The sequence below is a fragment of the Zea mays genome, chromosome 8, assembly GCF_902167145.1.
Source record: "Zea mays cultivar B73 chromosome 8, Zm-B73-REFERENCE-NAM-5.0, whole genome shotgun sequence".
NCBI lineage: Eukaryota > Viridiplantae > Streptophyta > Magnoliopsida > Poales > Poaceae > Zea > Zea mays.
Genome location: NC_050103.1, coordinates 154,507,718 through 154,521,623, shown reverse-complemented (window position 1 = coordinate 154,521,623; position 13,906 = coordinate 154,507,718). Strand labels below are relative to the sequence as shown.

General features: G+C 47.0%; 1 protein-coding gene, 1 long non-coding RNA gene and 1 pseudogene across 2 annotated transcripts; all 3 read left to right on the top strand.

The window, feature by feature from the left end:
- The first annotated feature begins 3,437 nt into the window (after nucleotides 1–3,437).
- On the top strand, nucleotides 3,438–3,751 carry LOC103636171 (uncharacterized). The gene is made up of 3 exons (XR_557827.2): nucleotides 3,438–3,477; nucleotides 3,557–3,614; nucleotides 3,704–3,751. It is a non-coding gene; the product is annotated as an uncharacterized lncRNA (long non-coding RNA).
- Nucleotides 3,752–8,608: 4,857 nt separating this feature from the next.
- Nucleotides 8,609–8,751, top strand: LOC111590079 (uncharacterized; annotated as a pseudogene).
- A 3,576-nt stretch (nucleotides 8,752–12,327) lies between these two features.
- On the top strand, nucleotides 12,328–13,395 carry LOC103637404 (uncharacterized). Its single transcript, XM_008659605.2, has one exon. The coding sequence runs from the start codon at nucleotides 12,328–12,330 to the stop codon at nucleotides 13,264–13,266; it is 939 nt and encodes a 312-aa protein (XP_008657827.1). The 3' UTR covers nucleotides 13,267–13,395.
- Nucleotides 13,396–13,906: the final 511 nt, after the last annotated feature.

The window sequence follows — 13,906 nt, the reverse complement described above, 5'->3', positions numbered from 1 at the left end:
CTTCCTCCTCTCAGCCGAGCTCTCCTCCTCCAGCAACACCCCCATGGCGCCCAGTTCGCAGACCGACGCTCCCTGCCCTTCCATGGCACCTCCCTCTGCTCCCTTGTTTGGCCCCCTTCCCTCCCGACGTCCGCGGGCTCAGGCGCAACCATGGCGCGGCTCCTCCGGCCGGGGGCGGCCCTGACGCGAGCTCGCGGCCTCCGGCCAGACGCGGTCCAGCGCGGGTGCGTCCAGGCGTGGCGACCCCGATGCTAGATCCGGCGTCGTGCAGCTCCCCTTCACCTCTGCAACCTCCATGGTGCTCGGCGCTCATGCTCCCCAAGGCCGACGTCCCTGCTTCCACTCTCCTCCGGCCGCCCAGGATGTCGCGCCGCCACCCAGGACGATGCTCCGCTGCCTAGGAAGCTGCGCCGCTGACTTCTGTCCGCTTCTGCGGTGCCTCCGACGTGCAGTAGGAGCTGTCCTGCGCGCAGCTGCAGCCTCGTCCGTGGCCCGGCGTCGACCTGCTAGCCGGCGCCCCTCTCCTTCCCAGTCGGCCCAGCGCCTGCATTCGACGTCGACGCCTCCTTTCCCTGCGAGGACGCTGTCCACAGTGCGAGCTTTCTCGGCTCTGTGGACGGGCTGGCTGCCGTACTGCCGCGTGGGCGTGCAGGCCAGCCGCCGCTGCCTCGCGGGCGCACGTGCGGTGCAGATCCGGCCCCTCTCGCAGCAGGCTACACCGCCCTTACAGCCACCGGCGTGCGCGTCCTTCTCGGCCTTCCTGTGCGCCCTACTGCCACTGCCCGCCGCCGCGCTGGGCCTCTGCCCACCACCGCCGGCTCCCTCTCCGTTGCGTCCTCCGCTGGCACCCTCGCATGTGCCGCCTCCCCCTCATTGCGCTGGCCACCTCCTAACTGCTCGCGCTGATGCGCAGCAGCGCCTCACCCTTCTACCTTCTCCTGTCGTCGGCGTCGTTCACAGCCCTTGCCAGGTCCGACGTAGGCCCCTGCCCGGCTGGACCCACCCCGCGGCCCACCCCCTTCATCGCCTTCGTTGAATTCGTCGCTGCCGCGGCCTTCCCGGCCGGATCCACGTAGCTGCGACCTTCCCGGCTCGATCCGCCGTCCCTTTGGCCGGATCGCGTCTTCCCGGCTGGATCCGTCGCTGTCGTGGCTTTCCCGGCCGGATCCGTCGTTCCCCTTCTATTCTGCCGCGGGCGCGGCTTCTATGACCGGCGCAGACGCGTGCGCTGCTGTCGGCCTCCCTCGCAGGGCTCCTCGACGTCCGGCCGATCGTAGAAGCAAGGAGGGTCGACCTGCTGCTGCTCTTTTGTTATGTCGCCATGCCGACCGTTGACGCTCGAACGTCGACCCTCCCGAAGATCAGGCTTTTGCTGCGTGTCTCCTGACCACGACCACATCGACTTTGGCTACCTCGGCATCTAGGGGCTATCGTCTTCTTGGAGCACACACCGGTCTCTACTCCAGCCGCAACATTCGCACCATCACGACGCTGTGACTGCGGGGGGATTTCAACCCGTCGGCTCCTACCTTCGGCCTCTACTCCAGTCTCATCATGTGTGGTGCCCCCGTTGCGACTGTGGGGGATGTTAGACAGTGTGTGTGAGTGTGTGGGCCGGCACCACTGTTGGGCTGCCGGCCCATTAGGGTTAGGGTTTCCTGTGTCTCTATTTATTGTAGTCCTCCTCTATGCAATACATCAATAGTTCACCATTCTACAGATACTGCAAACCTAATAGCTTTGTGAAAATCTTATGTTGCCAAGGTGTATGCAGCCTTTGTTCATTGAGTTGTGACAAGCTTTTATGATCAGTCACAATTACAAATTCGCCATGTTGCAAGTATGCACTCGGTTGGACCACAATGATGATGGCTAAATATTCTTTTTCATAAGTAGATAATCATTTAGTTTTGGGACCCAATGCTTTGTTGAGGAATGCCATAGGGTGCCCTTTTTTGCATGAGTACATTGCTAACCACATGTCCTAAGAAACTGAATTTTGGGCAAAGGAGCATTTAGAGTACTTCACCTTCCACTGCTCCTTGTCTAACAACTGAATACTTGGCTTAGGTGATGAAGATGATTTGGAAGGGTCAGGCTGTAAACAAGAATGTCGTCGAAAAACACAAGGACGCACTTCCTCGATCGATAGGGGTGCAAGAGTTTGGAATGCCTTCTTATGCTCCCGTGAGGCTAAAAGGCATGACGCGGAACTCGAAATGTCCAACATGAGTTTGGAATGCCTTCTTATGCTCCTCACCGGCTTGAAGCAAAATTTGATGGAATCCAGCACGCATGTCCAATATAGAAAATCAAGCGGCCCCTGACAATTCATCTAACAATTCATCAATAATGGGCACAGGATATTTGGACTTCAATTCATAGTGAGAGCATTAGTGTCTATAGTCCACGCAAAAACGTTATGTGATATATTTCTTTTTCACTAATAGAACCGAATAGTAGGAGCACATTTGTGACATTTGACCCATTTGTCTGCACAAAACGGACAGAGACCTATTGCGCGTCGGTAGGCACGAAGCGAGGCAACCTTGCTGTCAGTAGACGAAGTAGTAGGGGTAAACACTACAAGAAAACGTCGAAGAAGTGTCGGTAAGTTTAAGAGTGTCGGCCTCGACACTCTTAATATAGATAAAAGTGTGAATTTTACTGTACCGACACTCTTAATTTAAGTGTGTCGGGGTCCCACGAAAACCGACACTCTTAAATTAAAAGTGTGAGCTTTTTACTATACCGACACGCGACACTCATATTCACTTTACCCTAAACCGCCTACCTGCCCAGTCGCCGCTCTCTGTTTTGCCTCGTCTGCTTCCCTCGTCCGCCGCCAGCCGCTCTCCTTTGGTGGTCCACCGGCTCCTCGCGCCGCCGTGCCGCCCCGCCCTTGCCTCCTCGGCCACGCGCCCGTCGTCCTCGCGCGGCCACGCGCCGCCGCGCGCGCGCCCGTCCTCCTCGGCCACGTGCCACCCTCGCCTCCTCGGCCACGCGCCCGTCGTCCTCGCGCCACCACGCGCCGCCGCGCGCGCGCCCGTCCTCCTCGGCCACGCGCCGCCCTCGCCTCCTCGGCCACGCGCCCGTCCTCCTCGGCCATGCGCCGCCCTCGCCCCTCAGCCGCGTCCCCTCGGCTGCACGCCCTCGCCTCCTCAGCCTCACGCCACCACGCGCCGCCCTCGCCCCCTCGGTGCGCTTCGCCGCGCGCCCTCGCCCGTGTAGTTCAGAACCGAGCAAGGAACGATTAGCTTACCCGAGTAGAGTTGAGAATATTTTGTCAAAGTATGTTATTCCTATTTTTATTCGTTAGTATTTTATTATGACATAAGTAAATAAAATTCTTATTACCACAGTTTTCAAGGAATTGAGAGCAAAAGGCTTTGCAAGCATGTCATCTTCGACTGGCAACGATAATATGTCTACTGAAACTGGCACCCTACCTCCCATGCCTCCCCAATCATCATACATGTGAGTTCTCCCTCTTGTTTTTCTGTCTGCTGTCATTAAGTTTACCTTTGAATGCTAACTTAGCATATAATCTCTGCAGTGGTTCGCCTGTTTTCTGGATTGGAGTTGGTGTAGCATTGTCTGTGGCGTTTACCACGGTGTGAATCCCATTGCCTATAATGCTATGCCATGCTTTTATGTATATCTTTCACTTGTAACTTAAATACTTGGTGGTTTGATGTATCAGGTTTCTTCCATGCTAAAGGTGAGCTCACAGCTATCCTCTGTTTTTTATGCTGTCAAACGGTATGTATCCCTGTAAAGCGCATGGTCACTCCTAATAGCAGGAGGTCTTTGTGTTAGCCTTTCTGTGCTATGCTTCTTTAGTCTTCCATTATCTCTATACTTTATCAGTCCATTTCTGAGGGTTTTGCTGCTGATCTATTTAAATTATGAGCAGTGTTTTCTTCTTAATTTATGCACACACATTTTTTGTTTCTTAATTAATTATTTTGAATACTATTGATGGTCATTAGAATATAGTTATAGTACGATAAATATGATTTTATGAAAGATTGAAGGTACATTTCAAGACATATTTACACATATGATTTTTATGTTTCATAACTAAATATTTTGATAACTGTTAACAGTCAAAATTAAAAAAACGTCTAGATTATTGAGCTTATGGCACTTTTGCGCTGCTTGAAAGCAACAACAACGTGCTGGGTATGGCATTTAGTCTTGTAGATTTTCTTTAACTATCCTTGAATGGAAGGTTGGGACATTCAGTTTGCAGTGGCATGCTCAATTGTAAGTTACCATTGTTGTGCATTTATACTAATAAATGAAACGGGCTAATTGGTGATGCGGCTTTTTCTTAATGTTGATATTCATTTGCTTTTGCTTCATATATCTGCTGCTCATTCTGGCAACCATAATTAAATGTATGCAGCATTTGTTGATGTTTCTCCCGAAGATTTGCAACAAAAGGACCTCCAATCTTCACTGGAGATGGTAGATGTAAAACATGATAGTACAGAAAGTGAAAGTAAGGAGGATACTGAGGAAAAGGTAAGTTATGTTACAAAGCTAGGTAGTAAGCTTCCTGAAAAATCCACTATTAATTTAATACTCTAATTTCTATAATTCTCAAAGGCTCCCACAAATGGAGCGACTTTTAAGCTGAATGAAGATGCTGCTCGTGGGCCAACTGAATCCAGTAAGCAATTGAACATACACATTGCGGATCTCTATTTCTGTCTCAGTGTCTTCTTATAAAATGATTTGGTAGTGTACCTTTTATCTAGTTTTCATGGTTGATCTGAATAGATTCCTCAACTGATTCTTCTATAAGTCAATCAGGACCTATGCTATCTGTTGAGACAATTGAGAAGATGATGGAAGATCTAGCTGTGCAGAAGATGGTTTATTCGTAAGTGCCACCTAACATGTTGTCTTTATAGTTATTTTATTGAAAATAGAAGCACTTCTGCTTCCCAAGAATTAGTTTTAGTTTATTATTAATTGTAATAGTTTGGTGAATATTGTTGATTGTCAGTTAATTACTCTGAATGCTAAACATTCATGTCTTGCCACTTTTGATATATGCACAAAATGAGTATGCTTGATTGCTTGGGCCCGAGCGTGGCTCCCATCGTCCCCAACATCTCGTTCTTGCCCTCACTGTCCTTCATACCTCCGTCGGCTGCTCTTCCACACTCTGACGTTGCGGCTGCCAACTACACCCTGGTTGTGGCCCTCATGGCTGCTAAGGCCATTGTGGTCGCTGCCTGCAAGCGGCAACGGGTCGTAACCCTCGATTAGGAGCATGAATCCACCACGGCGGATGGTACATTATTAGTATCATTAGATAGATTTGAACTTCTTTCTTATGGACTTGAACTTGTATGAATATTGAATATGGTGCTTGTGTTATGATATATTGAATATGGTGCTTGTGTTGTGATATATTGAATGTTGTGCTTGTATTGTGCTGTTATGGAGGCTTCCCATCTGGGGAGGGAGAAAAATAAAACTGGGTATTAAAAAAATTTAGTTAGTAAGAGTGTTGGCCCCCACATTCTTATATGCGCCCAGGTAGGTTGGTGACTGCACGCGCAGTAAGAGTGTCTGCCACGTCACTGGCCGACACTCTTAACATAAGAGTGTCGGTTGCGTGTTGAACCGACACTCTTAACTTAAGAGTGTCGGTCCCCACACTTCTATACGAATAAGAGCGTCCATTTTAGAGTGTTACTAAGAGTGTTGGCTTATTTCAGTAAAAGTGTGGGTTTTTGGCTGACACTCTTTGCCTTTTTTCTTGTAGTGAAAGGTGGGCTTGACTGGTTCTATCCCACCGTTAAGGTATAGCAGATGAATGCTTCAACAGTGGTCGTGAATTACTTGATCCCTCCCCACGAACAGGATCGCGTCTTGATGACTCGGCCTCCTGCAACAAAGCCATGGCAGTATCCAGAATGTTGGGCGTTGAACCAATATGACTGGTTTAATATCGTAACGCAAGCCATCAATGAATTTCATAGTATAAAATAGCGGATCAGCAATGTGTTCATAAGTAACAAGGAAGGGCTTGAGAAGCCTCTTAATTCTAGTGAATTGGACCGTCTGGCGTGAGAGAAATGCTAGGATTTTCGACTACAAATCCTCCACATGTGCTCAGATTCTCGCATCTATTATATCTGAGGCATCAGCCTGGATACGTGCAGGAGCCAACCAGCTGGCTAATCTCCTAGCATCTCTTTAGTTTTGTGTGTTTCAGCTTGGTTTTTCTCCTAGTCTTCTTTCAGATTAGTCTTGTGTGTTTGTGTTTTTCGGCTTGGTCATGCTTTTGTGGAGTGTCTTTGTATTTTAATCCTCGCCACTTTGGGCTCATCTCTTTTTAATATAACGGGCAAATCTTCTGCCGGTTCGTTTCAAAAAAATAAGTAACAAGGAAATCCACAAGCTCACAAATCAATCAACATAGTCTTGAACAGAGAAGTTTTGTCTAATGTGGAACAATTTACAAATCACCAATTCATGGTGCTCTCGCCCAAAGCGTTCATATATAGACTAGCAAACCTGGCGGCATGACCACCGAATTTTTGTATTTTAGCCCTTTTTTGAAAAAAAATCATGTTTAGACTTTTGAAAAAACTATTCTCGTTTTTAGACTCTTTGCTCGGCGCTATAGGCCGAGGCGCTGAAGTAACACTGCTCGGCGCCACAGGCCATACGCCGAGGTATTAGCCTCGCTAGCGCTGATGTGGCCGAACTCGGCGCCAAAATCCATGGCACCGAGCTCGGTTGTAGCTGCTGCGGATGCACCATCCTTAGATCTCTTGACGACGATCAAATCTTCACCATACTGTGCGAGCAGTGACTTACTGGCCTCGTGACACATGCACTATTCATGGCGATCAAATCTTCAGGCCACTCATTGGTAACCATGAGCGCTGAATTCCGACTCGACAGAGGACTGGAGCCTTTCAATCGTGGAATTGATGGGTGGACGCAAGCGCTCGAACTGTCGAACACCTGAGTTGTTGATTCGGGAACAGAGATCCACGTGTTGGTGGAGGCATCGTAGCAGCGGAGTCAATCATCCACCACCTCATCGACGGTGGCCTGGTGAGCCACCAGATCTGCGCGAACGTCCGCCGACAACGCATCGAGATGACGCACCGAGTCGGTGACCATGGATTCAAGCGCGCCGATGCGAGATTCCCACTTAGAATCAATCCCCAAGAGATGCTTATCCAATACGGATAATAGCGCTCAGGAATGTGTCTCGAGAGCCAACGTAAGATTAGCGTCAATCAGAGCAAACGCCATGGAAGGAGATGCCAAAGACAAATACCAGATGTGAGCTACCGTAGTAGGACACAAGGATCTGGAACTACAGATTAGGAATTAAAGACGATGAAGGGAGAAGACGAGAGAGGAAGGTTCAAGAGTTCATAGTTCTCTTAATGCATAACCCTTCTCCACGACAAGAGAGGTATTAAAATATCTCTACTCGACACACACCATCCACCCCGGATACAAGTATTCGGCCCACAACAGCCCAATTACAACCATTCCGGCCTACGAAGCGGCTATTCGCATGCCTTTCTCTTTTACCATGTACGTCAGTCTTGGACTTGTCCTGTTCATCGTCCGGCATATATCTAGATGGTCATCCACTGGCACAGCTATGGTAGTGACACTGACAACGCGGAAGAGCTCTGTGACGTCGCGCTCCTCCATGTCGCCCTCGGCCACCAGGACCTCCGGCTCCTCGCGAACGCTCTGCGTCACCACGCCGGAAACGGTGCCTAGCAGGTGCCCGGACCCGAACCGCCCACGCGCCAACAGGCCCTCCTCCAGCTTCTCCAGGGAGTCGGTGATGGCCTAGCCCTGGGGCATCTCCAAGAGCAGCCTCTTGGCGCACTTCCATTCTTATAGTTGGGCGACTCCTTTTGCGTCAGCACCATCCGCCGGTGGTCTGGGCAGACGGCGGACGACAACTAACCGTCGAGCCGCCACGAAAGAAGGAGGTCACCGTAGCCAACGGCAGGACTCTTCGTCGGGAATGCTGTTGGGTTAACGTTCGCCTCGTCCGGAGTGGCGGCAGCGCCGTTGGGTTCTTGCGGTACTTGTGCTCGGCTATTGTCCTTCAGCATGGGGGACGCTAGTAGGCTCATGTTTCGGTGTGGGTGCATCCATGAATGGTACAACTATCACGACAGACATCAGTATAGGAGAGAATCACCAAACCTCTGCAATTAAATCTTGTTTTGATGCGCTATTGATGGAATATGTTGGTATATTATCAGTTGTCAAATGTAAGATGCATCGAGATACATGTTTTCAGTCTTTTCAGAACTAGGATATTTCAGATTTAACATGATTTAGGTTTTTCAAGCTAAGATATATATCTCTACTTTTTAAAGCACCAGTTTCATGTGTCATGCATCACGTGTGAATCGTATAGATCTGTACCTCTATGTCGCTTCTCGCCTACTAATGGACCCACCACAGATGGGTCGTAAGCAACCATTTAAGTCCAACACGACAGGAAGTCGCACGTAGCGCAAAGCTTCCACATAGTACCACCCTGCTAGCTAAAAGAGAACGAGCTATAAAAAGGAGTTAGGCTCCTTTTCAACTCATGCTTTTTGCTTTTTAGCTAAGATAAAGTGTAATATTTATCCTTATCATTTTAATATCTGGTACGTGGATCATATGTTTACTTTTTATTAGTATTTTTTATGGGGAGAGTCTGATAGGGAATGGCCTACCTCAACCAATACATCAAATATCATTGTGTGGCATCACAATGTAGAGGCATTGTAAAATTATTATATTTAGGTACAGCTTCTGAACTGCACTTCCTATTTTTGTGGGTAATTGGGTACACAGGGGTTGCATTTGGTTTCAGCCCGGTCCACTGCGCCCTCAAGGCAACCATACATGCTTGGGAGCCGGTCGCGCAAATGAGACCGAGTTCAAAATTGTGTTTCCTTCAGTGTCATAAAAGAAGGGTTCGAGCCAGTTTCGGCCTTTCGCACAGCAACCATCATATTCATATTCCATTCGATATAAAGACGTTGAGATGGCGGCGAAGCTATCCTCAGATCGATTCTATTGTGGCCATGGTCGTGACCCGTTACAAGACAGTGTCGCGCCTAGGCTCACGGCTATGGCCCAACATGGCGACTCACCCCCACCCATCTGAGGCAGAGCTAGGGCTGGGCAAAAAACCCGTAACCCGAAACCCGAACCCGAAATACCCGAACCCGAACCCGAAATACCCGAAACCCGAATTTTGTTCGGGAATTTCGGGTAGCAACTTGCAAAACCCGAAATTATTTCGGGTAATTCGGGTATCACAATCGGGTACCCGAATTACCCGAACTTTCATGTGTCATGTACTCATGTCATGCTTATTTATTAATTTGTACATCTATAATTATGTGTAAGTGTGCATAACTTGTGATTGTAGATTGCTTGTGTTTTATATGTCCATGTATATCATTATTCAAACTATATTTTTATACTAATTTAATAGAGTGTATGTGTTTTTATGAAGCCAACACAATAGTTCGGGTAGTTCGGGAATACCCGAACCCGAACCCGAAATTTCGGGTACCCGAAATTTCGAGTATTGAAAAACCCGTTGTAATTTCGGGTATCGATTTTCAAAACCCGAAATTTTAAAAACCCGAATTACCCGACCCGAAAATTTCGGGTAACCCGAACGCCCACCCCTAGGCAGAGCTCATCACATCCTTCCTCTGCCTCGTGTCGCCTCTATAGAGCTTCTTTTATATTTACCTCAACAATTTACTAGTGTTAGCACCATGTTAGCTTTTATTTTATATATTTTTATAAAGGAAATATGAGGTTATATTAAAAATAATAATTGAACACTTAATTAAATCAATCAATAATATTTAGCTTATAAAGAAAATAAAATATACAATACTTAAAGAAAATTACACGATACAAAGATTCAGTTAAACTAAAAATTATTCAATGCATTAAAAATAAAACTAACATTACTTAAAAAGATAAAAAATACATAACTCATAAGCATACAATCTAATTTTTGTGGTGTTGATCCCAAATATGTTGCATTAAATAATTTTGGAGCTGATCATTCTCTATCACTAGGCTTGCATGGAATGTGACCTCTCACTAAAGTACGACAGACAGTGACTCTGATGATGAAAATGTTATTGCTCAAGTTATTCTTTTGTAAGATGTACGCAAAGCAATCTACTATGTGCATCTCTTATTGCTTCCAACTATTATTTAAAGTATCATGAAAAAATGAAGTTAGGACATTTAGACAAAGTGGATATTGTTGACTAATGGACACCATGGAGCCAATCATAACATGTTTCGAATGAATGCTTCACTCTTTTATAGTTTGCATGATTTTCTAGAGAGTACATATGGTCTTAAATAATCTATTAATATAAATTTTGTGGGGTCGCTAACCATGTTTCTTGTTACTTGTGGGCATGGTTGGTCAAATAGTGCTTTAATCAATATATTCAAACATTTTGGATAGACGATTAGCAGAAAGCTTTTGTGAAGTCTTGCACTGTGTGGTGTCTACGTGCAAGGACTATATTAGACCTATTGATCCAAATTTCTCCACGACACAGTATAATTTTTGGTGATCGAAGAATGATGCCTCATTTTAAATATTGCATTGGAGCTCTTGATGAATCCCACATTAATGTGACACATTCACTAGAATATGTTATTAGATACATTGGTAGAAGTGGCAATGCAACTCAAAATGTTCTGGTTGTTGTTGATTTTGACATGTGATTTACTTATGCCTCCATATGGCCGCCAGTGTCTATGCACGACACCAATGTTCTCTTCCGTGCATTAAGGAATGGTATGGATAATTTTCCACACCATCCTACAGGTATGCTATAATATTGTGGGATTTATTAACATTTGTACTAAAAATATATACTGTTGTTATTATGAAATGTAGGAAAATATTATTGTGTCGATGTTGGATATCCAACTCATCCTAGATACTTGGCTCCATATAAGGGTCAAAGGTATCATGTACCCGATTGAAGGAGAGAACCTGCTCCAAATAGTGAGCAAGAGCACTTTAACCATTTTCATTCAAGTATCCGTTATGTTGTGGAGCATGCATTCAGAGTATGGAAAATAAAGTGGAGTATTTTTTTCTTAAAACATCATCCTACAAAATCGAAGCGCAAAAGATAGTCGTTGCAGTTACTATAAGTTTGCATAACAACATTCGTGAGGACCATGCTTTAGATAAGGATTTTGTAAAGTGTGATCCAAATCATGATTAAGTGCCAACTATTTCAGAAAGGTATGCAAGATATCGGTATTCTCAAAATACATTAACAACACAATCCAATGGTCGGGTCATAGATAGATTTTTCGAGATGATATTGCTAGGGCAATAATTCTTTTCCAAATCGTTGTGACTTTTAGAGCATCTCCAAGGGACTCTATTTTTTATTTTTTATTTGACTCTCTATTTACCTCTTCATAAAGATTATACTCTATTTATAGCATATCATTTCAACAGACTCTCCAACGGACAAGTTAGTTCAACTAGCGAGAGTGGCTAGCCAAATTTGGCTACAGAGGAGGCCATTTTGGAGAGCTGGGTGGCTTGGCGAGTTGGATGGCTAGTCTGTCGGAGAGTTTTTCTGTTAAATAGCGAATAATTGGTCTGACGAGTTATTTGGCTAGTCTCTTGAAGATGCTCTTATATACATGTATGTCTATAATAGATGTTGTGTTTTTTTTTCTGAGTAGGATTGCATCTACATTGTTTGTATGAATTGAATATATATATATATATATATATATATATATATATATGAGATTGGTTATATTAATCTTGAATATCTAAAAAAGTAATTAGACGGCGTTTCTTTTGAAAAACATTATAGAAACCATTTTGCAAAATGTTTTTTATAATGGCTTTGGTTCCTTAAAAAAAACTGTCTGGACGGTCAAGCTAAAGCCAAAGCTATTTTTTTTTAAAAAAAATGTCAAATCCGGACCTCAGTATCGATACACTTTGAAAAAAAAAACTCTCTAAACTTGAATCCTAGATCCAGCACTGAAAATCGCCAAAACAGGGGTTGCATTTGGTTTCGGCCCGGCCCACTGCGCCCTCAACCATGACGATCGGCAGCCGGCCGCGCAAACGGAGTTCGGACTTTGGAATTGTGTTGCCGAACGGTTCGAGTCGGTTTCGGCCTTCGCACAGCAGCCATCGTATATAATAAGACGTCGAGACGGCGGCGAAACTATCCTCGTATCGATTCTGTTTATGCTCGCATAATCGCATTCTCCATCGTGCCAATGGTCGCGACGACCCGTTCCAAGACACGGCTGGGCCTAGGCTCACGGCTGCAGCACAACATGGAGACCCATCCATCCGAGGCAGAGCTCATCACGTCCTTCCTCCGCCCCCGCGTCGTCGTCTCTGACGACAGCGACACGCCGTGCGCGTCGTTCGTCCATGACGTGGACGTCTACTCCGCTGGCCCCGGCGAGCTCACGGGCAGGCTCGCTCCGGTGCTCGCGAGCAACGGCGACAGGGCGTGGTACTTCTTCTGCGCCGTGAGGGCAAAGAAGAGCGACGGGCAGCGCAAGGCGCGCAAGGTGCACACCGGGGAAGGGTGCTGGCACTCCGAGGCCGGCGCGAAGCCCGTGGTGGAGGGGCCCGGCCGGCTCCTAGTAGGGCACCGCCAGGCATTCTCGTTCATGACGAAGGTGAAAGGGCGGCGCGTCCGGTCGGGGTGGCTGATGGTGGAGCTCAGCCTCGACGGCGCCGACGCCGACGATGTGGTCCTCTGCAAGGTCTACTTCAGTCCGCGTGCGCGCGCCTCGCCGGCGGCGGCGTCCGGGCGCAAGGAGAGGAAGGCCGCCGCGGACGACAAGAATCCGGCCAGTTCGGCACGCCGGCGCCGCGACCCTCCGGCCGACGACGCAGAGGCAGGCACGCCCACACCCGACAACGACGAAGACAGAGACAGCGCCCAGAGCCGCGGGCTCGCTGATGATGACAACTCATCTACTACTGTGGCCGACGATCCCGACGCGGTCGGACTGGGAACGGACGACTCAGCGTTCTCCTGGTGGATGAGGAATAGGGATCGGTTAATGGAGAAGTACAAGATCGTCGACCGGCCAGACGAGGAGCTCCAGAAAACCCTCGACCTCGATGAGTACCTGCGGCTACTGAGCCGTGATCTCGATCCCGCCGATGCACTGCCGCGCGCCACGTCGTACATGTGATCACGCCAAGTTCAGCTGCTGTTGCCGTTAGGATTTACGCTAGGCAAAAAAACAAAAAAAAAGGCAATACAATAAACAATTTGTCTTATATATGCAGTTACATGCACTCAGCTCCTATAAGCGTGGACGCTTGCTGTTTTGATCCTTTAACACCAACGGGAACGTGATGTGATTATTTCAGATTGTAATAAGCCAGTATATAGTAGGACAAAAAAATAGAAAAAAAGAGGTAGAACGTAGGACGTGGCAAAGCACAACGATTACGAAATTGCACAATCATGAACTATGCTTTTCTCTTGTATACTTCGAGGATGTACTGGAATCCCCTTCTATCCCTTATAAGACTATATCTCGAGCCGTGTTGTCTATATCCGGAAGATCTAGGATCTGATCACGCACTAGACCGATATATTTAATCTACTACAGTTTTAATATATTTTGATCTAAATGTAATAAAGTTATATAGAGATTTACAAATCACGTCCCGGGCCATGGACCGGGTGGCCAGTCCCCTGTATCTAGGGATGAAAACGGATGAAAACGATCGAAAAAACCCATCTCCCATTTCCGTTACCATATTTTTTTACAAAAACGAAGCGAGAGCAGTATAGACGAAAACTGAAACGGTTGCGAGATATAC

Excerpts from the sequence above, each read along its gene's own strand:
- LOC103637404 (XM_008659605.2), top strand. The coding sequence starts at position 12,328 with ATGGTCGCGACGACCCGTTCCAAGACACGGCTGGGCCTAGGCTCACGG.